A 25,827-nucleotide genomic window follows, 5' to 3' on the forward strand; every position below is an offset into this window, starting at 1 on the left:
TGTCTGTGAGTCTGTTTCAACAGTTTCATAAATAATTCATTCATAGTGTTTTTTAGATTCCACATAAGAGATATATGATATTTGTCTTTCTCTGTCCAGTGTAAGTAGTACCATTACTATTCATGAGGGGCCTTCGGGTCATCTCTGAATCACATGGGGGTAAAGCCCAGAACTGTCATGTATTTACCTGGTCACTTTGGTGTTCATGAAGCACTGCTGTAAAGTGTCAGCCAACCTCTGGTGCACCAAGGAGTAGCGAATAAATGCCCTTCCTTTTCCAAGAGATGTTCGGAGCTGGAAAAAGTAGATAAAATAGAAACCAAGAGCTGTTAGCCTAATTCCAAACACAGGCCTCCAAGGATGGCTGGCCAAAACAGAAACAGGGTGGAAAATGCCACCCAGTCCTCCCTACACATAAGCTTCACTCAAGTCCCTCCAAGAACACTGAACATTTGAGAACGTCGCCTCAGAGAAAAAGGCCTAAAGTGTGTGGACGTCTTGCAGGCCTCCGTCTGAGAATAATCTGTGGACTCCAGCAAACGTGCCATGGAAGACACAGTCGTAAGAGGCTCAAGCATCTACTGTGGATTCTACTGGAAGGTCATTCTTCCTCCTCTGCTCCCTCAGAATCCCTGGGTTTAGAGTCAGAGATGAAAATGGTGTGGTTTAATCTGGAACCTTTAGAAAACAAGCCAGAGATAAATGCAGGGCTCCTCATAGCAGAAGTACCCTTGAGGAGCGAGAGATGGTCTTCGTTTAGCACATGTCTGGGCTGGGTTTTGAAGTGCTGGGAGAAGAGAGGCCACAGAAAAGGTATGGCAGCTTGGCTGGAGCCTGTGTGGAAGGGGGAGAGGGAGGGCCAAAGGCAGAGGAGTGTCAGGGGACCTGGGACGGACGTAACTGCCTCCCCTGCACCCTCAGGGAACGTCACTAAAATCCACACATCTGCTAGTGCTTCCTGGGGGGATCTCTTTTCAGCTATGCCAGCTCACTGGGTTTAGTCAGAAGGTGCCCAGGGGGTGAGGGCAGGGGAGTTTCTAGGTGGCCGAGTCACACAGAAGTAATGAAAAATGGGTGCAGTTCTGTTTCAATAACCCTGAGGTGGATAGAGGGTCCGGGTGCAGGCCTGCCTTCATAACCTCTCCCCACAGAGAAAAACACGGCTTCTAAAGAGGTTTCTGGCTTGTTGTGATAGAGGCAGGATAAGCCAGTCAAGAGAGCCTGGCCCTAGCAAGACACTTGAGATCATATGCAAACCAGGGTCCGTGCTCCCGATGACCCAGCCCCAGCAGCTCAGGATAACAGGCAGGAGCTCACAACCTGCCAGCTTACCACATGCCCCTGTCAGGCACGGGCTCTGACCGGGCTAAGCCAAGACTCATTCCCTCCGCGTCTCTTCAAGGGTCACAAGTGTTTACCTTGGTGGCTGGGGGAAGGGTGGCAGTGGTCTGACCAAAAGACGGTCCTAACACTTCACTCTTAAGAGTTCCCTGGACAGTAAGGAGGTGCAACCAGTCAATCCTAAAGGAAATCAACCCTGAATATTCATTGGAAAGACTGATGCTGAAGATGAAACTCCAACACTTTGGCCACCTGATGTGAAAAGCCAACTCACTGGGAAAGTCCCTGATGCTGGGAAAGACTGAGGGCAGGAGGAGAAGGGGACGACAGAGGATGAGATGGCTGGATGGCAGCACCAACTCAATGGACGTGAGTCTGAGCGAGCTCTGGGAGATGGTGAAGAACAGGGAAGCCTGGCGTGCTGCAGTCCGTGAGGTCGCAAAGAGTCAGACATGACTTAGTGACTGAACAACGACAGCACCCCTCCATCCTATTAAGAAGCTAACCGTGGCGCTGGGCTGAGACAGGAAACACGAGGTACGGCCTCCAGCACCAGCATGCGCGCGATGCTGTAAACATCCCGGTTCCCAGCACCTTTAAGCTCAGGGCTCTGTGCGTTCTCACTGCTGACTTGAGGAAATGATACCACAATATGAGGTAGTTTTAAAAAATGAGAAGGTGTGAAACCTCATAAGACATTTCTGTCAGAGTCTGTAAGACATTTCTCCATGTGAGTTTTGTGGGTCTGGGGTACAGCCAGGGGGGTTGGAAATGAAGGTGGTAGCAGCAGCCTGACCCACTGGCTTTGTAAAATCCACCATGGCATGTCCACAAGGAGTGGATCCCGACAGACGCTCAGGGAGAATGACATCCCCACGTCCAAATGCTTTTCTACTTATGAGTGAGGTAAGAACAAAGTGCTCAGCGGTGACAACCAGGGACCCAGGCAGCTGGGAACAGCTGAGCAAGGCATCGTGAAGTGAAGTGTATTGGTCACACACACACATCCACACCCAGGTCCCGCTGAATCTAAAAAAAAAACCCCATATAACAGCTCGTATCTGTAAGCTCCCAAGGAAGGGGCCTGCCCTTATTAATAAAATGGCCATAGTAACAGCACTTAGGACATTTAAAGGCAAACATTTGAGGCTACATTTTAAGTCAGGCCTATTAACCGAATCCATTATATGTGTGAAAGGAGTTATGTTGAAAGGTCTTTTTAAACATCCTTTGGGGAAGGGAACAACAACAGTTCCTTTGTATAGCAAATGAAGATACTGCATTGCCTTTTTTAAGAACTTTTTGAGATCACGGGTCCACTTTCATCATTCAATACCTTAAGTTTTGTTAGCATCTAATCAAAACTCACTGCACCACAGAGAGAAGCAGTACAACGCTTAATCATGTACCTGAGTGTGCCACCGGGCACGATCTCACAAGATCTGTCTGTACATCTGGACAGACCAATTCCTCTGAGCCAGGATCTTCCCTCATTTTCTCAGCTGTCAGAAGGTACAGCAGCTGGAAGATGCCCAGCCCTCAGTGTCCGCATGTCTAACGCTGTCATTCTCTATAAGAAGAAACCTACCCGGCTTCAGGTGGCACGGCTGAGGAGTCCTTCCCAGGGCACATGACCCTGTGGCCTTTGTGGGAGGCCAGCCAAGGAGCATGTGCTCTGATTTTAAAGGGACCTTAGACTTACTGATGAGATCCCGAAAAGAAAGATGAAATGCATAAACCTCCTATTTCAAATCTAGGTGGATTCCCTAATGTGCAAAGTTATTCACTAACAGATGGACTCGACTGATGAGACAGAGAATGTGTGCTACTGTTGAGTCGGAGTTTTATAAAACAGCAAAGCAATGGCATTCTGCTCTTGGGGGGCTTAGAACTTAATGTGAGAAGTTGCTTACTGCTGGCATTTTAAGAAATGTCTCTCAAGATCCTACTTCACTCTCTTCATCTCAAATCCAAGTTTTCTGGGCATAGAGAAAGTAGCCTTAGCAAACTGTAAGGATTTTCTTTAAGAAACCAATTCTTCAAAAAAAAGGTGAAGGTGTCCTGTGCCGTCCATCTCTTTGTGGGTACCACAAGCAGACTGCAATGGGAACAGCCCACCCTGTGAGGTGACGTGTGGGCTGGGGTCTCACACACAGTCTGGACTCAGCCACTCTTTGGCGTGGTAAACGCTCACCTGGCAGGCTGCTGTGAGAGAGGCTTAAGCTGGAGAGGGGAAGAGGTGAGATCATTGGTTGTTTCGCTCACCTCCGAGATGGACTTGACGAATCGGATCCCATCGTTTGCACCCTTCACCTTGGCCAGGCAGGCACAGAAGTAATCCCAGTAGTCCTTCTTGTTGCCCAGGAGGGTGGCCTTCTCTTTCTGATCAAACTGGGCAGAGAAAGGAGAGAGAGAACGTTCAAACACACTGCTGTTTATCCCACCATTTAATGACGGGTAATAATAACAGCTTCTTAGTTGCCTGGCACTGAGTGAGGCTCTTTTTTGGCATTATTTTTACTTACTGGTGAATAAGGGTGTTTTAGTCCCCAGTTTATAGGTGACGAAACAGACTAGGAGAGCTTAAGCAACTAGCTCAAGGTCATATGAACAGTGAGATTCAGGAATAACAGGCCCCCAAAGTGACCTCTGTGCATAGAGCTGGGTGGAAGACTCCAAAGGTGCTATTAACACATGGGAAAGAAATGAAAGAGAAAAGTTCCAGGGCAACATGAAGAGTTATTAACAATGTCTTGACATCGGGAAATGTGTTAGTGACATCTTACCCCAGTTACGCAACTCAAGTTTCAGTACTGTTTGAATATACATAGAATAAATCCAAACAAATGTCAGCCCTTGAGTCATTTCAAAACCCAAACCAAAATGGGTGAATTCAGGGAAAGAAAAAAAAAAAGCCCATTAATACTTCCACAGTGTAAAACAACAGAACCAGTTGAAAAGGCATGTGAAAGGTGAGACTTCAACACCTTTCTCCAGTGGGCTGAGACACCTCCTCCAGTGGGCTCTCACGCCATACACTCTGGTGGGAGGCGACGCTGCCGACTTAACGGTGTTCAAATGATAGAGGGTATCTTCCTATAACCTAATGTTCTATGGCATTTTTTCTGATTATTAAACATGTGCATACATCATTAGGAGGTCTGGATAAAACAAACTAAAATAGAAAAGAAAAACTTATAATGCCTAACACCATCACCCTGAGATAAGTTTTGTTATTGTATTGGTCCGTTTCCTTCCTACCTATTGTAGTTGCCTATATATTTCCACATCTGCAGGTTCTCTAGATCTGTGCTTCTTGAACCAAGCAGATAAAAGCTCGGTTATACAGTGGATGTGTTAAAAGAAAGCTTCCTGGGCTGACCTCAGAGATCCTGATTCAGCTGGTCACGGTGGGAACCAAGAGGGTACTTCTGCCTTGCTCCCAGGTGACGCAGATGCTTCTGGTCTATGACCACACTTTGAGGAGCAAGGCTCTAAAATGGGGACATCTGGATAGTCTTCGGAGGGCCCACAGCCTCCTGGAAAACGTGTGACCAGGTACATATGACTACGTTTGGGGAGAGAGTCCATAGCTTTCACTGGGATGCCAAAGGGTATGGGACTGCCCCAAAGTGAAGATCCCTGCTATACAGAGACCCTGTGACCTGCACTAAGAGGACGTACGTCTCTGAAGTGGAGCGACAGTCGCTCAGTTGTCTCCGACTCTTTGTGACTCCATGGACTGTAGCCTGCCAGGCTCCTCTGTCCATGGTCTTCTCCAGGCAAGAATACTAGAGCGGGTAACTGTTCCCCTCCGCAGGGGATCTCCCTGACTCAGGAATCGAACCGGGACTTCCTGCATTGCAGGTGGATTCTTTACCAGCTGAGCTACCAGGGAATTAAAATCTCTGAAGAATGCTCTCAATTCCCAACACCATACTAAGGGGCAAGAATCTGATTCCCCCGAGGATCACACTTGGACGCTGGGGACGGCTCTGGCCTTCAGTCCAACCAGGAGGGCTCGACAGCTCCACTGAGCTTTCGGAGCTGCGCCCTGTGTACTGAGGAGGCAGCCAGTCTTGTGTCTGACAAGACAGCAGAGCAGAAAAGCAACACACGACGGGAGTCACTTACTTGGAGGAGGTACTCAAGTTTATAAGAAAACTTATGCAAGTTGGTGCTGTCATCTGTGATGGGTTCCCCTGCTTCCTTAGATTCTCTGCTTAGTTCTGTCACAGCATCTTTAAGACAACAAACAGGAACATGTAACCAGATGGAGGCTGGCCTCAGAGAGAGCAGCAGGATGACCCGGGGCAGCAGGAGTAAGTGGTCCCCGATGGCAAAGCACTGAGCACACGTGGGGTGCTGCGTAAGCATCCGTGGGCTGGAGCTCCAAGTCAGAAGGCACGAGGCTGTCCTGAGGGCCCACGGTACTTTATGACAGCTCGCTGACTCGGCACCTTTCTCAGTTGGCCCCGTAAGCCCACCAAGGCCTCATGACTTGCAAGCAGTATTTGGACAAAACGTCCACTGCGTGGACGAGTTCTACAGCAGTCCCTAACACAGACTTCCTGAGGGCTTTATCCTCTCCCCACCGTGTTTCTCGTTCCTCACTGTAACCCCACTGCTCAGGACAGGTAGGCGCAGGCTTCCTGAGGACCCAGAATGTGCAAACAGTGGTCATGACAACAGTAGCAAGAGTGACACCACCATCTGCTTCTGCCAACTGAGCGCCGCTGAGGGGCCAGGCCTCTGCGCGGCTTCCTTATTCAAAAGAGTGCTATGAGGCAGGAACTGCTTTATTGCAACAAATCTAAGATGCAATTGATTTTAAGATGAGCCCAATTTCATAGCTGTTAAAATGTGAAGGAAAAAAAAATGGTACAAGGCAGAATTGACAAACGTGGGCATTTTCATCCCCACTTTACAGACGAGGAGCTCACAGAGAGGTCAGAGCACTTGGCCAAAGATTAAGGGCAGCCAACGGCAGAGCTGGGACAAGAACCCTGGTTCTCTCAAGAGACCCAGGGGTCCTCTCAAGAGACCCAGGGGTCCTCTCTTAACTTCTAAGACGATTTACCTCCCAATGCAGAAAAGGAGGAAAAACCCCTCTCACTCTCACTCACAGCCCTTCTGTGGGACAGAGGGACTGTCAGAAGGTGGGTCTGGTTTAGACCCTGAGAAAAATGTCCCCAGCTGAGATGGTTTGGGATATGCAGGACAAAACTGCCTTCACTGACAATTCTTGAAAGAAAAGGAGCCATTAGAAAGCGGCTGTGCCCAAGACTGAAGCTGGGCCTGAGCTGTTAAAAGTTAACCAACTCTGACCCCTCAGGCCAAGGGAGCCAACAGCAAAGAGGTTCTTTGGGACTGAGTCTCACAACACGTGACCAATGTCCAGTGTGCCCGATGAGAAGCGTTTGCTGTGGGGGCTCTGAGGGCCAGGGGCCAGGGACCGGGAAGGACACAGAGCCTTCCTCCTCCACCCTCAGGCAGGGGCAAAGCTCACAGCCTGACGTGGGAACTCCTGAAATGCAGAAAGAAGGAGCCTTGGATATGGAATATGAAATTTCCTGCTCTAAACTCTGACTGTTACCAACAGATGAAAGGAAAGGGTCTCGAGAAAGTGTGATGCCTTTTGAAACTTCCCACTGAGGTGCTCTGAGCACTGCGTACCGGACACTGGGATGACCTGGGATGTGGCGGATGACAGACAAGGACAGCTCGCGGGGTGGAAAAGGGCAACTGAACAAAAGCAGATGCCTGTCCTCTTCCCTGGATCACAAGCTCTGCCACGGCTCCTCCCTTCCTCTCTCCTCCCTCCAATCAGGAACCCCAGGTCCCAGAGTCAACGTGAGACCCGGAGACTGAAACACAGGGAAGACGGTCTACTTTGGGGAGAAGGCTCTGAAGACCAGGGCAAACTCAGGTTTACAGGGACTGTCACTTTACTTTCTGTGTGTGCGCGCGTATATGCGTGTGTGCAGATTTAAAAAGAAAAGCGGCATCTCACATTGCAGCTGGACGTGGACTGGTGTGGTTAAGAGCGCAGCCCATGGCACCAGCTGTGTGTGCAAACCTAGGCTCTGACAGGATATGTGACCTTAGGCAAGTCACTTAGCCTCTCTGTGTCTGTTTCTACATCTGCAAAATGGGAACGAAATGGCTCCTGCCTCACAGGACCAAACGTGAGGACCCAATGAGTTATTATCTATGAGGCCTGTGCCTGGCACAGTGAAATGCCACGTAATCATCAGCTAGTAGAGGCCCAAAGCTCTACATAAATAGGAGATAAGTCTGAGAAAGTGATTTTTATCTCATCTAGTTGTGACCCTCACAATGAACACTCCTGCGGCCTCCACTGGCCTGGAGCGACTGCAGTTGGTTATCACAGGTCTGAGCAGTTAGGAGCCTGGGCCTTGAGTTTATTAGGAGTGTCACCAGGGCCCCCGTGACGTGGAGGAAGGGGGTACAGCACATGTGCCGGTGCTCCAGAGAGGCTCACAAGACCTGCCCCGGTGATCCACGAGGGACGGAAAACTTGCTAAGCCTCTGACCCTCGGGATGGCACCCACAAAGTGGCCTTGGGCCCTGGACTCCGCAGTCAGTAGAGAACACAGCCCATTCCTCCAAGCCTGCTCTCCTCACATGCACCCCCGGCCGCTCTCCTTCTGTGCAGCCAAGGCCCACGAGCCGGCCTCTCTTGCTGGGCAACACTGAGCTCAGGAAAGGCTGGGAGGCAGCAGGCCCAACTGGAGTGAGTTCACCCGGGACTAGGTGGAAGAGCAAAACAAGAAAGGCAGGTATGTCGTCTTCCTACTCAGAGGGCGGGTGAATACTCCTTCACAGGGGAGCCAACTCCAGCATTGCCCAATGGTGTGTGTACACACACACTCATAGACACACACACGCGACAGTCAGACACAAAAAGGGGCATCTGATTTTGTCTACACACTGCCTCTACAGTTTCTGAGAGGAGGGCCGGGCAAGTTCTGCCAGCTTCACATGCGGTGGACATCTGAGGCCCAAATGTTTCAGTGATGTGTGCCGAGGGCTCCGATTACCATCGGTGTAAACACAGATCACAGGGCTGAAACTCAGCCGGCCCCGGCAAAACATAGCCACAGCTCCCTCAGCGCCAAGCTCGGGGTGCCCTGCGGCCGGGCCGTACCTTGTAAATCGCGGATGATTCTCTGCAGCTGGCTCTCGCCGCTGGTGGACGCCATGGTGGCCGTGACCGTCTGGGGCCACCTTTCTTGGCTGCGCGCTTCCTGCCTGGGGCTGCTCAGCAGCGGTCAGACTCCATGGTGGCACCTGCACGGGGAGGAGGCCGTGGAGGAAGGGGTCACAGGCAGGCTTGAAGTCAGCGGGAGAGGGACGCTACTCCGGGAGCAACGGCACCCCGTCTGGGCGTCTCCTCTGAATGGGAAGGGCTAGACCCTTCTGCGTGAGCCTTGTTCTGATATACTTACATTCTCTGAGACACTTACATTCAGGAACAATGAGCTGGTTTGGACTTCAGAAGAAATGAGATCAACTAAATAGAGCCACCTATTCTTCCGAGCTCCCCTCCCAGGCTACCCTCTTAGGCAGGCCTACCTCACTTTCCACCTTTAAAAACCTCCCAGCACTCCCCTCACCCTGCTACACCGAGGCCAGAACTAGTCCAGCCCGCCACTCACTGCAGCTAGGCCTGAGGTGTGGCCATTCCAGTTCCGTCTCCTGCGTGCCCGGCCCCACGCCCTCCCAGGCTGCTTTCGGAAGAAGGGCTGGGAAGCTCTGGCCAGTAGCAGCCGTGGAGGGAGAGGCTGAGGACACATACCCTCAGGGCTTCTGGACCAAGGAGAGCCTGGCTTGCCTCTCGGGGAGGTCTGTGGCCTCCAGCCGCTCAGCGTCCGTCTCAGCCGGGGAGGGTAGACACCAGGGGCTACCGGGGGCCTGCACAGCCAAGGGATGTGTCTATTTTAAGCGTGGCTAGTCCTCTCACGGCTGGTGAGTCCCGAGTTACCAGCGCTACTTGGGCAGCTGCTGAAGGGATGTCAGGACACAGTGGTGGCGGGAGACCAAAAAAGAGGAGATCCGAGCAGCGCTGGAAGGAGGTATGGACGTGCACGTGGACACCAACGAATCCTCCTTCCAGAACCTCTAGTCCTTGCCTCAGATGGCCAATGCAAAGGCGTTAACGTTTGCTGGCAAAATGGGCTGGCAAGACGAGGGGTGGCCAGAGTAGCCACCTGTGCACTGGGCCTGCGAGGTGCTTTACACACTCAGTCATTTTAATCCTCAGCAGTACCCTGGGGCTGGGGGAGGGGCAGACAACGTGCAGGGAGAACCTGGGTGCAGAGAAGCTGTGTAACTCGTCTATGGCCCGGGCCAGCAGGGAGGGGAACGCTGGTCAGTCTGAACTCACCCCCTTTAGCTCCACACGGAGCCACTGTCGCTCCAGCAAATGCTACCACTTCCACTGGCTTCTGGGAACTGCTCTGCACTCCAGGGCCTCTCAAGTGTGCCGCCAGCCTGAGTGTTTCAAACACGAGCTGGCCCACACGCTCCCGTCACCCTCACTACTCCAGGAGACAAAGCAGGAGGAAAAACGATGGAGAACTCCAAGTTCCCAAATATTTACAAAAGCATTCCAGGTCAGCCTGGGGCGCAGGGAGGGGCTGTCATGGCGCAGATGTCCCGAGGCCTATTTTTAACTCACAAGCCAGCGTAGCTGTGACTCAGGGAAAACAAGGCCCAAAGAGGGCTTCTCTGGCCTAGGAGGAACTAGACAGCCAGCACCACACCCTCAGGAGTCTCAGACACAGAGCCCCGGAGGGTCACAGGACCCACAGACTCTGCCAAAGTCCCCAGTAAAAGTGCTGGCACCCCACCCTCAAAGCGAGGGTAGGCTGGGTTACCAGAAGCCAGCCTGCCTTCCCTGGGCGGCTCTCTGGGCCCCTGCTGAACACACAGCCCAGGCAGGGACCAGCCAGGGCCCTAGAGAGCAGCAGCCCAGGATGGGTCAGACTTGCGCAGAGGCCCTGCTGCCTGGGAGACACTCGGCGCCTCCCAGAAAGGAGGAGACGGTCGAGGACCACCACTGTCAGCGCACAGCTGCCCAGCACCGCCCTGCCAAGTTCAGTCTGGGGTTTCAGGGCACACAGGCACCATCCAGCCCTGGAGGAGCTCGGCTGTGCGCCGACAAGACAGACAGGAAGGCGTTTAGATGTGCGGATAAAGCAGAAGAGGTCCACGCAGAGATTCGAGTGAAAAGTTATAAGCATTCAGTTAGGAGAGGGAGTGAACCAGGGATACACAACACATGACGTCTGCCAAGTGAAAGAAGCCAGCCTGAAAAGCCATCTACTTCACAATTCCATGCGCCTGCTACTCTTACAAAGGGGAAACTCAGGGGAGAAATCAGACCTACCGCTGCCGAGGACTGACGGGAAAGGGAGGGTCTGACTACAGGAGAACCTGCAGAAGTCTGGGGAGCAATTCTGTTCCGTCTTGATTATGGAGGTGGCTACGTGACTGTGTACACTTGAGAAACTTGTGTCAAACCTCACTTCTGTGCATTTTATCTCAACAAAAGAAACAGCAGCACTGGGACGAATTTAACAAGATGCAATGGGACCCGAGGAAGGGAACGTTCATTCCACTTGCGGAAGGGAGAGTGTGGTGGACACTCTGTGATGGCGACTGGGTTGGGCGAGGCCTGAAACACGAATAGGAGGTCTTCAAAGAGACCCGAGGAGGAAAGGGCGTGACAGCTGTCGAGGCCACGTCTGTGCCTGCATGCCTCTTATTCGATTATGGGCAACAGAGAGCCTTATAGCTTCGGGGGGGAAATGACCTTGAAAGATGATGACCTGGAGAGTCCACTGGGTCTGTGTGCATACTGAGAGCTGGGGGAGAACCCGAACATGAGAGGGAGGGCGGAACCTGGAGAGGAAGTCCTGACAACCACACGCTCTGAGTCACCTCATCCAGGCTCTGGCTGGGATATCGCACGAACCATACAACCAACCTCGATTTCCTAGAAACCAGCCCTCTTTGGAGCTTGGCATGAGGGCAACAGTGTCCGTAAACCAAACTGGCATCTTGGCAGGGTGAGCCTGACCAGACAGAAACATGCTCCTTCCGGGCCTCCTGGTGCTTTGGTGAAGCTGCAGGTGTCAGCCTGAGCCCAGGAGGCCTTCTCTGCCTGAACCCTGGCGTGCCCCCCTCTGCCAAGGCCAAGCTCCCAGGTCATGGGGTGAGCTGTGCCCAAGCACTGATTACACAAGTTGGTTTTCCCAAGAGCCTGCATCACCACCAAGGTAAAAGCCCTGAGAAACTGTTGCTGGGTCTACAGGTCACAGCAGGCTTCCCCACACGGCTGGGGGTCGCCACCTCCCAAGGTTTCAGGAAGCAAATGGTCTCCATAGGAATGCTAATTTCATGGATTTGAAAGAATGACTCTCAGTATTCTGGCCTCCCTTTTCCTAATCCTGAGGTTATTACTGAACAAAAGACAGAATGGGGGCAGTCCCCCTCCATTTATTTCCTCGTATCTCTAGACGAGCTTGCCCTTTGGCTTAGGGATGAGCTGTTTTTAAGCCTAACACTTCTGACACCAAATGTATGGCTTTTCCCCATACCAATATATAGTTATCACCACTGGGTGTCTTGCAACTCGATTCAATTCGTTTTCTTTTCGTTCATGCCACATGGCTTATGGGATCTTAGTTCCCTGACCAGGGATCAAACGCAGGCCTTCAGCACTGAAAGCTCAGAGTCCTAATCACTGGGCCACCAGGAAAGTCCCTCAATTCAACTCTAACTAACTAACTCTAATTCTGACTCTGGAGTCAGTGCAGACGCCACACGTTAAGGGTTCAGTCCACAAGACTGCCCGGGCTTCAGACACCAGTCACAAGTCCCAGTACCTGTCACTGCCTGTACTTCTGACCACCCTCTGTCATCCCCTTCTCCTCCCACCTTTAATCTTTCCCAGCATCAAGGTCTTTTCCAATGAGTCAGTTCTTCACATCAGGTGGCCAAAGGATTGAAGCTTCAGCATCAGCCCTCCCAATGAATATTCACCACTGATTTCGTTTAGGACTGACTGGTTTGATCTGCCTGCAGACCAAGAGACTCACAGAAGTCTTCTCCAACACCACGGTTCAAAAGCATCAGCTCTTCAGTGCTCAGCTTTACGGTCCAACTCTCACATCCATACATGACTACTGGAAAAACCATGGATCTGTTCATGACTAGATGGACCTTTGTCAGCAAAGTAATGTCTCTGCTTTTTAATATGCTGTCTAGGTTGGTCATAACTTTTCTTCCAAGGAGCAAGCATCTTTTAATTTCATGGCTGCAGTCACCATCTGCAGTGATTTTGGAGCCCGGAAAATAAAGTCTGTCACTGTTTCCCCATCTATTTGCCATGAAGTGCTGGGACCAGCTGCCATGATGTTTGTTTTTTGAATGTTGGGTTTTAAGCCAGCTTTTCACTTTCCCCTTTCACTTTTATCAAGAGGCTCTTCAGTTCCTCTTCACTTTCTGCCATAAGGGTGGTGTCATCTGCATACCTGAGGTTATTGGTATTTCTCCCAGCAGTCTCAATTCCAGCTTGTGCTTCATCCAGCCTAACATTTCACACGACGTATTCTGCACAGAAGTTAAATAAGCAGGGTGACAATATACAGCCTTGACATACTCCTTTCCTGATTTGAAACCAGTCTGTTGTTCCATGCCCAGTTCTAACTGTTGCTTCCTGATCTGCATACAGATTTCTCAGGAGGCAGGTAAGCTGGTCTAGTATTCTCATTTCTTGAAGAATTTTCCACAGTTTGTTGTGATCCACATAGTCAAAGGCTTTGGCGTAGTCAATAAAGCAGAAGTAGATGTTTTTCTGGAACTCTCTTGCTTTTTCTATGATCCAACGAATGTTGGCAATTTGATCTCTGGTTCCTCTGCCTTTTCTAAATCTAGCTTGAACATCTGAAAGTTCTCGGTTCACATACTGTTGAAGCCTCACTTGGAAAATTTTAAGCATTTCATTACTTAATGTACGACTGATGAAATCACTGGCTACTGGTGATTAACTCCACCTTCAGCCCTTCTGAAGCGAGTTCTAAGGGATGGGGCTGAAAGTCCTCTAGCAACCAGCCCTTACCAAGACACCACCTATCCAGGGGCCCAGGAAAAGTCAACCTTACTAGCATAAACTCCCTGTGTGGTTGAAAGGGTTTTGTTTTGAATAACAAAGGACACTCCTATTAGTCAGGAAATTCCAAGAGTATTAGAAGTTCTGTGCCAGGAACCAGGGACAGAGACCAAATATGTGTTTCCTCCTATATCGCGGGGATCCCAGACTTCTGGCATGAACCAGCACGGTCCTGACCTCTACAACCCCCTGCAAACTGCTCTCCTAACTCGGGAGACACTCAGAGGTTGCTCTGTCCTCACGCCATGGGCTCCAGGCCTCCAGCACCTTGCAAGACCCCCACAGTGCAAATCACCTCCAGGAACCCAGGGTCCTTGCCGATGACATTGTAAACACCTCCTTCACTAGTTTCTGGCAAGCTCTTTTAAATACCAGAGAAATTTATTTTATAAAATTGGAGGGAACAGTGGAATCTCTTGCCAACAACACAAAATTAGGTTTAAGCTTATCCAGAATGTCTGAAAGCATCCAATCTTCTGATAAAGACAAAAAGGGACTAAACACATTTTTAAAAATTCTTATTTACTACCTGGGACTACTGCCTGGCTTCCAAGTCACAACTGAGGTATTATTTTAGAGGTGAAGGACCTTCCTCGACTTCCAAATTCCTCCCACAGCTGCCCAGTTGCACTAATGCCTTAAACAACAGAGACAGCAGTTCAACCTCAAATTTAGATATAAAGACGCTGACTCATATAAACTTCTTCACACTATGGTACAAATGACTAATACTCCTAATGTTGCCCAGAAGCTGACTCTGGCAGGAACAACACCGTGCCAACTGGAAATGGGCACTTGCCATCTGCCTCTACAAGGATTAAGTCACTCTAACCACTGTAGTCACTGACCTTCAACACATTCTGACTGGAGTTCAGGATGGAGATCAGGAATGAGGCACTCTGTACTCTGGGAAACTAGCAGAACAGGCCTGCAGATAGGCATGAGCAGATATTTTCAGGAGGAGATTTTATGAGCCCAAATCCTTACATCTTCTCATATCAAGAAAAGCACTAGGTCGTTCACAGTGACATCTGCTGCTCACGACTAGTTGCAAGCCTTTGCAAAATGTGTGCTTGACTGCGTGCACCCCCTTTCACTAAAATCATATATAGTACTGACCTTAGCCGCTACCTCTGTGGAGCAGTTCCTCAGAGCTATCTGAGAGGCCCGAGATGCTGTCTCCCAGGCTAAACTTCTTATTTTGCCCCAGGTAAAACTTAACTCGTAATTCTCACGTTGTGTATATATATTTTTTCAGTCCACAACAGCATCTGAGTAGCCATGTTGGGAAAGATGGATGAGAAAGGGAGGAGAAGTTGTGGGCACAGGAGACAACCTTGCCCGGCCTGCCAGATTTGTGGTACTTGCTCCCAACACAACAGCTAAGACGTGACCCAGACAGGGCACCATACAGCGGGCTCCTCCCTGACTCCTGGTCAAGGTGGAGCATCCCAGTTGTCAATTCCACACTGACCAGGAAAGAATGTGAATGAGGACAGTTTGGACCAGTCAAAAGCAAAAAACTCTTTCTGAAGAGTCCATTGCCTTGACTGGCTTCAGCATACCCAACAGCGTCTATCCAGTTACCACCTATGGGAAGGGGGGGCGCTTGGCTGGTACCTGCAGCTGTGAAGGCCTGGAGGTCTTGGGGTCAGTCAGCGCTGAAGCAGTCAGTGGGCAGGCAAGTTGCCCTCTCCAGGGCTTCAAGACAGTGCCTAGGAGAGTGCTGGAGAGCCTGTCAGAGGCCAGTTCAGAGGCTGATGCTTCAACGCACATGAACAAAGCCTCATTGGGTGACCCAATTATGTCTGAAGACCTACAGTTAAAGCACTGACTAACTGTGGGCCCTGGGTCATCTAGCCCAAACACTCACCCCTCATAGTCATCTCTTCTTTCTTAAAGGAAATTAAGACTTGAGCCTTGGCCATCACTTCTTGCACCCTTTCTTGGCCCCCTCCCTCCCACCAACAATTTCAGATTTCTTGGTCCCTCCTACTAGAACAAAACTGGCCCGAATTCCAGTTGGTTGACCCAGGAGAACAGGGTCAAGAGGGACATGGGGGTGTGACGTGCTGCTTCTGGGCTTGGAGAAAGCAGTCTTTTTTAGGAAGGTGGGCAGTTGCTCAGGAAGGAGCCATACATCCATACATGGGGGTGCAGGGCCAATGTCTGGCCACTGGAAATCCCAGAGGAAACATCCGGAACCCTATTCGGAAGGCAGAATCAGGTTCACCTTGTGAAATGGCCTTTCCCTCTTGTGCACCAAGTCATGCAGTAACGATCTCGCCATGACCTTGGGAAACCCACGGTACCTTTTGAGGCAATTTCAGCCTGTCTACGGGAAGTATTCTGACCTCTTCTTACGTGTTTGTGTGTACGTGTGTGTGTGTACGTGTGTGTGTTTTCATGTGCAGTGTAGAGAGGTGTTACCCTTTACCTTCCTCCACAGAGAAGATGGGCAAGGAAAAGAAGAGACATTCTCAGTGGCTACCTTTGGCTGAGGCTGCTAAGCCCTGCTCTTGACCTAGGCTGCAGATGCCCTGGAAAAAGCACGTGGGGCTACAGTTCCTTCCAGCTCCACATGAAGCCACCGCCTCTGATTTAGCTTCCAGCCCACCCTGCCCCTCTCACAGGGATTCTCTTGGCCTATCCCTCTGCAGACCAATGTCTTGCTTGGAATGCTTTTTCCCTTCAGTTTTTCCTTTGGATTCCAAGGGTTCCCCTAACCTGGTTTTCTGCCCCAGGTCAAGGGTACAGTACTCCAGTACCTGCCCTTGGGCCTGGAACCAGCCACATGGCCACAGATTCTGCTCAAGTCTGTCCTTGGAAACACACTGACACACACATCCTCATCCCTGCAGAGGATCTGGCCCAACTAGAAACAGGCACCTACGTTCCTTCAAGTGCCACAGAGACATGTGTGAACAGGAAGGACCATGGGCAGCCACTAAAACCAACAGGAGAACTGGCTCCAAAGTGAGGAAGAGGGGAAAACCACCTTCTACCCAACGCAGCACGGCTCTGTCGTCTTGATTTTCTGACAGTCAGGGAGCCCGTGTGTGCGGAGGCTGACGCCCCTAAGGGGGAAGTGTAGTGACACCTCTAAACACAGCAGGATAAACACAGAACCATGGAAACAGTTCAAAACTCACCCTATTGATTTATTTAGGTATTCAAACAGATGCTATTAAACCAAGAGCTTTAAAAACAAAGAAAAACAGAAACCTGGCATTGAGATCACAAAGGGGAAATACTGTTTATCTTTTGAGCAACACAGTAACATTCAGCAGATGAGCAGGATCAGTAGGTGAGCAGATGCTGACAAGGCCAAACTCCACCTGTGCTCACAGAAGGCTTCTGGCGAATGAGTCCTACCTGCTCTGCTGCCTGGGCCTGCTCTAGTGAGTGCGGCTCCAGCCTGAGTTCCATCAGTGATTTGCACCAGAGCACCACAGCTACACAATATGCTGCCTCTGTCTCAGGATTAAAGACACTCTGGTTTTGAGGCACCAAAGTTGTCCTTGGAATCACCAGAAAACACAGGTTACCCCTTATCCAAGCCTCTCCCCTAAAGGGAACAGGCGGCCTGCCATTTCTTGAGTGCCTACTGCCTGTTCTAGAGGTAGCAGCCCACAGCCTCAGTGAGCAACACGGGAAGAAGTCACCAGTGGCTCTGATCTTGTGCTGTTTTGGGTGGTTCCTCTCATTAACACACATCTGTGGGGTCCATCTCATCCCCAAAGGACCAGGTTAAAAGTGTGGCTCCTGAACCCATCTGGTATCCCCAAACCAGCCGGCAAAGGAGCAAAGACCATCCGAAGAGCAACTAGAGGACTGACTCTAAAGCAACACAACAATAATCAGAGTAAAATATTAATCGTAGAATCAAACAGGTGAGTGGACATTCACGGCACAATTTTTTCAATGATTCTGTATGTTTATTTTCCTAATAAAGTGACTGAAAAGAAAATAAAAACGAAATGAAGCACCACACAAAGAACAATTTTAACAGAAGCAGAAAATATCTGTCCTAAAACCTTTGCAGATTCTTTTAATCAAAGAACACCACGTCCCATCACTGAGACAATTACCTTTGATCTCCAGGGTAACAACAGCTCATAACTAGTAGAGGACATTCAACAATTTGTGAGCGTAACTCTCATGGGAGCGAGGGTCAAGTGGGACTTACTCAGTACGGGCCCACTTCAGAGGGCAGGAGCCACTGAAAGCAGTCAACCTCAGCGTGGCAGCTCTTCCCTCAACCCCCTACAATACCCAGCAGCCCGCATTAGGCAGATGGCAGAGTTAAGCTTGTGCAGAGGCGACCAGAAGGCTGGAAGTGGCAGGCGAGCAGCGAGCAGATTAAGGCCTGATCCTCTGCCCTCAAGGAGCCCCTGACCCATTTCTCTGTTTGGGAAGGAAACTGCTGTGGTAAGACAAGCACAGGAGCAGACAGGCTGTGGCCAGCGCAGGCAGCGCTCATTTTTTTTTGCGGATGGGACAGCGGATGGAACTGAGAAGAGTGACAAAGGGTATCAGAGGATACAAATGCACTGAGAGCCACGTGGTCAAAGTGCCAACCACACATGCTTTTCTCACAAAAAGAAAGCCCAGCCTTCCTGCCTAGGCTCTTAACAACATGGCCTGAGTCTGGTGCGGCCACCCCACTACTCATAAACCCACAGGTGTTTCAGCAACAGTCATCTAGGGGTTATCTTGAAACTCTGCACCAGAACACAAGCCGCTGAGGGTCAACAGACTAGGCCGTCGCCTGGGATGGCCCAGGATCAATAAACCGTCCGCTGACAGACAGGAGGAGTGGAGAGACTCCGGCAAAAGTTAAGTTTTGGAGTCTTGCAAAGTTAAGGGGTGGGCTCTCCCGGCCCAGCTGAGGCAGGAAGTACGCTTCTTAAAGTCAGCGGCCTCTTCGACGAGGCAAGCAGAAACTCGGGACCTGTCCTCCTCTGCTTACAGACTCCAAGACTCTCTGAGACCACACATGGTGGGCTCCTTGGCGACCCCAAGGCCGTGGGGAGTCTCGGAACTGGCGCTTGGAGGGGGCGGACGGTGTCTGTCTTTCTAACTGATGGCCAGAGGAGGCCTGGGTTCTAGATCCATCAGATCCATCAGTCCGGGGTGCTTCCTAAGCCCACTGGGCAAGGGTTCGGGGCTCGGACGAGGTCTGTGGAAGACTCGGGGTGGGAGGGGACGTTAAGGGCAACAGGTGACAAGTCGCGCCCGGAGGGAAGGTCGCCGCTCCGCAGACGACGGCAGCTAGAGGTGCCCCCTGAGTCTGGCCGGCCCTCCGCGGCACTTACTCGCTCGTGGGTCCAAGGCGTGACAGAACCGAAACTTTCTGCGGCCAAGCGGAAGAGTACGAGAGCTCAGCGTAGGCGGCCATGATACGCTGACCCCTCCGCAGACAGGCGCGGACTACAACTCCCGGCGTGCTCCACAGAGCCGCTGTCTACAACTCCCATTGGACTCCATGGGCAGACGAGCACGAACTACAACTCCCAGCATGCCCCGCAGAGTTGCTGTTTACTACTCACACAGGTCCCACTGGGGCAGCCGGCCTTAGATTAACTCTTGCAATTTCTCGGGGCATGCAGGTCTGTAAACATATCCCTGGGATCCTGCAGGCAGTGCATTCCGTATGTGGCTTTTAAGAACTTGAACTGTGACTAGAGCTGAACTGTACATGTGCTGTTAAGTACAAAATACACCTGAGTTCCAAAAATGTGTAAAATAGCTCATATTTTTATATCGATTACATGTTGAAATGATAACTGTTAAAAATTTTACTGGGCTAAATAAAAAGCACTCTATATTGCTGGGCCTAATGGTCTGTCTTTTCATCCCCTTTGGTACTTAACACAGGGACCTGCTTAAAAGCAGTGCTCAAAAACTGTTAATGAATGAACTACCTCCCCCAACTTCTCCATGCTCTCCGCCCAATTTCTATTCATATTTTCTATTGGTAAGTTGTGAAGCATTCTGAGTCTACACTCAATAGAACAAAATGCATTCATTAGTAATGACTGGGCACAAGAGAGGAGAGCAACAGTACGTGGAGTACTTCAGCCTGTGACTGTCCTCCATTCCTTGGCCCTGGCAGCACCATCCCTTTCTCTTGGCCTGTTCTCACCATTTCCTCTTGAAACACTCTTCTACCCCACAGGATTTAGCCACCCTCTTCTCTAACCCCTGCAACTGTCCAGTTCCACCTGTCCATCTGTTGCCCATGTGTTCTCTCTGATGCTCAAGGCTAATTTTCTGAAAATGATAAAGTCAAGGAGCCAGGCCATCTTTGTCATCCTTTGGTCCTTCCAGCCACACTCTTCTGTGGGGGGGGTCACATGGCGGGGGACGGTTTGCAACAACCCCACACCTAAGATCGGGGATGACCCCAAGGTGAAGAGGGGACTGTGCTCAGAATAACTTGGTGAGGATTTAGGATAACTTTCTTCCCGTCACCAAACGTCCCTCCAAATCTGTCAAATATATGCTACCAAGTTTTCAGGATGCCTGAAATTCCCAGCATTCCTTCTGATTGGAGAGTTGACCTCTGGTAGGTCCCTGTTCAGGCACAGTAGGTCCTGAGACACACTGAAGATGGAAAACTCAAGTGCTAGGCCAGGGGAGAGATAGGGAGGGACAGAAAACTGAGGCTAGGAGCATTCAAAACAAATCTGGCCTCCTGGGCAATGTCACCCAAGGCCTGAGTGGAGCCAATTTCCTACCATCCTGACCCACAAAGAGCTTGTTCCGTGCTTTATCTCTAGTCCTTCTTCTGTATCACTCCATTCAACCAAGAACCTAACTCAGATCCCTCATAAACAGACAGCTTTTAAAAATCTTAAATAATGGCATTTTCCTGGTGATCAGTGACTATAAGTCCATGCTCCCAATGCAAGGGGCCCAGGTTCGAACTCTGTCCAGAGAACTAGATCCCACATGCCACACTAAGAGTTTGTGTGCTGTAAGTAAAGATTCTGATTGCTGCAATGAAGATCGAAGACCCTGAGTGCCACAACGAAGATCCAGCACAGCCAAGTAAATACACAATAAAAGAATCGTAAATAGTCATCTTGGGTAGAAATGAGGGGAACATAAACAGCCCAAGGTAAGTCAGTACATGCTAATCTTTCATTTACATACATGATACAGTGATGGTTTCTATATTTTATGAGATGATTTTCAAGGGTAATTCATATTTGTCCTGTCACAGGCAGGTTTCACAAATGAAAGCCATGCTTTCAACAAACCAGGCACTGTCTGGGCTGGTGAGCCCAAGAGAAGAGTTCATGGGAAGCCCACCAGGTGGTGCCTGTTGTTGAGTGGAAGATGTAATGTAAGCAAGTGTAGGAAGAAGAAACAAAAGTGGAAAAAAGCTAAAAAGATGATCTCCCATCCACTTAGCCAACCATAAACACTGCTGGGCACTGAGGGAGGTTCTAGACATGCCCAATGGGGTTTGTGCCCTCAAGGAACCTCCACTCTGGCTGGGGTCACCTGGGGTCATCTGAGGTCTGGGGCTGCCCTGGGCTTGGAGGCATGTTCCTACTTAGAGATCAGCACGGTTTCTCTCTTGCTGATTTTGTCCGAGAGAGGGTGGAGGTGGAAATGCTGTGAGGAGTTTCTTCACTTGGAGCTGTTGTGGGTTTTTAATGCTACAGGAATGGCAGGTGGCCTGCAGCCCTGGGTCCAGGGCATCTCTTTTTTGACTGAATAAGAAGGGACAGGGCCACAGTGGCCCAGCTGAGGTTCAATAGTGGTTTCAGTGGTAGAGGGAGGGGAAAGAAAGAGCTTGTCGTCCATGAAGAGTGTGGCCAGCGAACGTGGAGTGTGGTCGCTGGGTTGCAGCTTGCAGGCTGCTTCCTTCAGCAGTCCAACCCAGGTTCCCTTTCTGATAGGATGGGTGCCCCTCCATCTTCCCATTCATTTCTCTCTCTCTCTCTGTGCCTCTTCCCTTGTATTCTCTAGGAGCTAGATTAGAAGACTCTGGATTAAAGATTACCCTAGTCTACTGGAGGGTCCAAAACATCTCTAGAAATGCAGAGACAGACATGATTGTACTGATGAAGTGCTCCCAGGGATATGGCTGTATGTGTTGAAAGGAATACTCAGAGAAGTATTTTGGGATATGAAGGAATGGGATGGGTTGAGGAGGCCATGGAGTGAGGTTCTCAAAGGCCATGCTCAGCAGTGATACAACATCCTCAAACCTGCCTTCTAAGAAGAGTGGGCTCAAAACCAGCTCTGATTTAGCAAAGTAGGTGGGTGATGGAGTCCTCTGCCCTTCTGCTCCCTGGGCTCAGTCCGCCCTCTGAACAGAATTTGAATACTGTTTTAATAACATCAGCTTGAAGGAGTGCGGGATGGTGAGCCTGACCAGAAGCTCATAGGCTTAGCTCTGCCCCCATAGCTGTCTCCTTCCTTCTGCTCTTCCTTTCTTCGATGGGGAGTGATGTCCACGCCAATTGATTAGCAAGTCCATGGGAGTTTTATCCCTTTACAACTGCACCAGCCAGCCCTCCCCAACAGGCCTAATTCTAAAAACTAGACCCTTACTCTTCCCCAGTCAGGTCAAACTCCTTCAAGACTGGCTTCTCAGGGGCAAAGAGATCATTGAAACTGGAGCAGTAACTTCAGGGGAAATGCCATATTAACTCTCTAAGCTCTAGGTGAGGGCTATACTGTTGTTTGGTTGCTATGTCATGTCAGACTCTTTGCGACCCCATGGACTGTAGCCCGCCAGGCTCCTCTGTCCATGGGATTTCCCAGGCAAGAGTACTGGAGTAAGTTGTCATTTCCTTCTACATGAGATCTTCCTGACCCAGGGATCAAACCTGTGTCTCCTGCGTTGGCAGGCAGATTCAACAAGCCTGTGTTAATGCCTGCTGGATGCAAAGTCTTGCTCAGGGGACTGTGGAAGTCTCTGGAATTCCCATTTTAAGGAGTTGCAGCCAAATGTTCTTAACTGGGGTGCATGTCAGAATCACAGGGAGCTTTTCCAAATGCCCTACTCCAGAGTGAATCAGGCTCACAGATTGGGATCAGGTCTGTGGGATAGGGGAAAGCTTAGAGGGTGGTTTTTATCTACGTCCTTTGATGTGAAGCTCTGGGATATTGTAAGAAACAGGCAGTGTACCACTAAATAAAAAGGATGGGCAAGGCAAGCCACTGCCACAGAGAGAGAGAAGCAGTGTGCTCTGAGAGTGGAGACTAGCAAAGAAAAGTTAGTATTGATAAAGAAGCAGGCTGGGGCAAACAAGGCAGAATGGGTCACATGGTCCTGGCTCCCCCCAAAGCACATCAGAACACGGATGGCAGCTGTCACTGCTTTCTTGCACCCGGTACAGTAATGGGCCACTGGGGCCCTGCTTGGCAGGTGCAGGCCCAGGTTCCTGCCATCGGGGAGTTTGCAGTGTGATGGGGCAGGGAGATCAGACATCCGTGGGTGCAACTACCACACACTGGAAGGTGGCAAATGCTATTCCAGAGGGGACAGGCAGAGTGCCTCGACACCACAGAGGCTGTTCTCCTAATGTGCAGGTTGTAGATGCCTGACCCAAGGTGTTGGTGTTTCAGATAGGGCCTGCAGGTTAAGGAATAGGAGGCCCAGCATGACAAAGGACCGGAGGAGACTGGGAGAGGGGTGTTTGGGGAAGGACCAATGTGGTCTTTTGTGATTGGGTTCTAGGCTGCTTGGGGGTGAAGATTTATGTTGGATCAAAATTGGATGTGAGAGCTGGACCATAAAAAAGACTGAGAGCCCAAGAACTGATGCTTTCCAACTGTGGCTCTGGGCAAGACTCTTGAGAGTCCCGTGGACTGCAAGGAAATAAAACCAGTCAGTCATAAAGGAAATCAACCCTGAACAGTCCCTGGAAGGACTGATGCTGAAGCTGAAGCTCCGATACTCTGGCCACCTGATGCAAAGAGCTGACTCATTGGAAAAGACCCTGATGCTGGGAAAGACTGAGGACAGAAGGAGAAGGGGGTGACAGAGGACAAGATGGTTGGATGACACCACTGACTCAATGAACCTAAGTCTGAACAAATTCCAAGAGGTAGTGAAGGAGAGGGAAGCCTGGTGTGCTGTAATCCATGGGGTCGCAGAGTCAGACACAACTTAGTGACTGAACAACAACAAAAATTAGAAAGTATGGAAAACTTCGTTGACACCAGACTGAAGGGGCCTTTATTTACATGCAAATAAAGCCTATGGTATTTGGGCTTTATTTGAACGTAACGTGAGGGTTTTGAAGTGCTGTGATATCAATGCAGAGGACACTTGGTGGGGAAAGAAATGAGCAGCAGGAAGACGCCGAGGATGTGAGCCTGTTTGGGGAGGAAGCCACAGGCATGTGAGAGGTACTGGAAGGGTAACATCAACAGGACTTGGCCGTGGGCATGGAGGGAAAGGAAACGCAGGGCTCCAAGATAACCCGGCTTGCGGGGAAAGCTGGCACCTTCAACCAGGAGCAGGAGAACACTTTAGGTGGAACGTGACGAATCGGAAGCGTCAGCTCAATATGCACTTGGAGAGGAGGAGATGCTGGAGGAATCTTCACCCTGGATGCCTTCAGCAAGGTGGGCCCTCAGGGCTTGACTGTTGGCACCTGGAGGGTAGTATCTGCATCTCATTAATCTTTATAGCTTCCACATAAACACCTGTAGAAGGTGGCACTTACTGCATTCATTCCTTCAATAAAAGATTTACAGACTAAATATGCAAGCAGCTAGTTCACGTGCCGGACACTGGAGCTACGGTACAGGGCACGTCTCTGGTCCAGCCGTGGGAATTCAGAATCCAGATTTCACTCTGACTGCGCTTGTTTGCAGGTGCGGTCACTTCTGTTCTGCAGACAGCCCCATCCAGAGCCACCACCTCCAACACCGGGGGACAATCCTACAGTCAGGGAGGGAACACCGTCTTGCCAGCAGCCTAGAGCTGCACAGCTGAATTCCAGACCCTCATCAAGTCCTGAAGGACACTCCTTTCCCACAAGCCTTTCATATTTGAGAGTCTCCTGACCTCAGCAAGGATGAGAAATCCATGTCTGAATGAAGGAATAAAGGAGAAAAGATTTCCTCAAAATCTAAGAAGCATCTTTCCAGATGGCAGTGTAAAATTTCCAGGTGGGAAACTTTTCCGCAGAAGAGGGGGCCCGTGGGACCCCTGGTGTAATGCACTGCTGTCATCCCCCAGCCGCAGCTGTAGCGTTTCCCAGCCACGTGCCCTCCGTCTCCTTCCTGCCCCACCGAACTCCCCTTCAGTAGAAGGAGGTGCCCTCGTAGGTGAAGGCACCTGGGGGGTGAGGTGACGGGGGAAGGCTGGGCGCCTGCTGCCGGCAGAGCCAGAAGCGCCGGAGCAGACTTTTGAGGTGCCTGCGAAACTTGACCCCGACAAAGACATACAGCACAGGGTTGAAGCAGCAGTGAGAGAAGGCAACGTTGCGGCAGATGAGCAGGGCGTAATCCAGCTGCTGGCTGAACTCGCAGTTCTGAATGACCCCCAGTTTCAACAGTGTCTGCAGGAACAGGATCAGGTTGTAGGGAGCCCAGCTGAGGAAGTACGCCGCCACGATGGTAAAGATGAGCCTCACGGTGCGGTGGCGCCGTTTGGACCGCGAGCGGAACAGGGTCCTGAGGATCTCCACGTAGCAGAACAGGATGACCCCCACGGACAGTAGGAAGATGACGTTGTGCTGGTAGACAGAGGCGAGGAACCACTCAAGTTCCGAATAGTCACAGCCCGAAGGGAACACCTTGTGGAAGATGGCATCGGGGATAGAGGACAGGATGCTGGCTGCCCACACGGCGGCGGTCACCAGCACACGGCGCTGGAGCGTGTGGACGCGCAGGGACGAGATGGGACTCACCACCGACAGGTAGCGATGGATGGTCATGATGGTCAGGAAGGAGATGCTGCTGTAGAGGCTGACGGAGAAGACCATGTTGAGGAGCTTGCACAGGAAGTCTCCCAGCACCCAGCCCCAGTGGTACCCCAAGATCCACACGGGCAACAGGCAGGAGAACACCAGGTCTGAGAGGCACAGGTTGAGGATGAAGACGTTGGTGAGGGACTCCAGGCTCTCATACTTCACCAGGACCCACAGCACTAGGCTGTTGCCCACCATGCTGAGAAAGAACACCAGGCAGTACAGGATGGTGGTGCTGATGGTGGCGAAGACGAACGTCCTCTTCTCACACAGGAAGCTCTGAGGGTCATAGTCATAAATGGTGGTGGACTCCGGGATGTCTGAGGGCTCCAT

The 25,827-nt window shown here is 50.7% G+C and overlaps 2 protein-coding genes across 9 annotated transcripts in view; both read right to left on the reverse strand.

Annotated features, from left to right (window-relative positions):
• Positions 1-18,963, reverse strand: part of FYCO1 (FYVE and coiled-coil domain autophagy adaptor 1) — a 79,301-nt gene extending 60,338 nt beyond the window's left edge. For 2 of the 8 annotated variants that reach the window (XM_052651662.1, XM_052651338.1), the window contains exons 1-5: positions 9,164-9,382; positions 8,513-8,655; positions 5,476-5,582; positions 3,607-3,732; positions 188-294 (exon numbers count right to left, since the gene is read on the reverse strand). In XM_052651662.1, the coding sequence (XP_052507622.1) occupies positions 188-294; positions 3,607-3,732; positions 5,476-5,582; positions 8,513-8,567 (395 nt within the window). In that variant the 5' untranslated portion in view covers positions 8,568-8,655; positions 9,164-9,382. Of the gene's footprint in view, positions 1-187; positions 295-3,606; positions 3,733-5,475; positions 5,583-8,512; positions 8,656-8,831; positions 8,850-9,023; positions 9,113-9,163; positions 9,387-9,751; positions 9,904-18,861 lie in introns of those variants that run through there. The other 6 variants (XM_052651409.1, XM_052651414.1, XM_052651587.1 and 3 more) reach the window with 6 other exon arrangements.
• A 5,862-nt stretch (positions 18,964-24,825) lies between these two features.
• Positions 24,826-25,827, reverse strand: XCR1 (X-C motif chemokine receptor 1). The gene has a single exon (XM_052649745.1). The coding sequence runs from the start codon at positions 25,825-25,827 to the stop codon at positions 24,826-24,828; it is 1,002 nt and encodes a 333-aa protein (XP_052505705.1).

The sequence above is a fragment of the Budorcas taxicolor genome, chromosome 1 (genome assembly GCF_023091745.1).
Source record: "Budorcas taxicolor isolate Tak-1 chromosome 1, Takin1.1, whole genome shotgun sequence".
NCBI classification, from domain to species: domain Eukaryota; kingdom Metazoa; phylum Chordata; class Mammalia; order Artiodactyla; family Bovidae; genus Budorcas; species Budorcas taxicolor.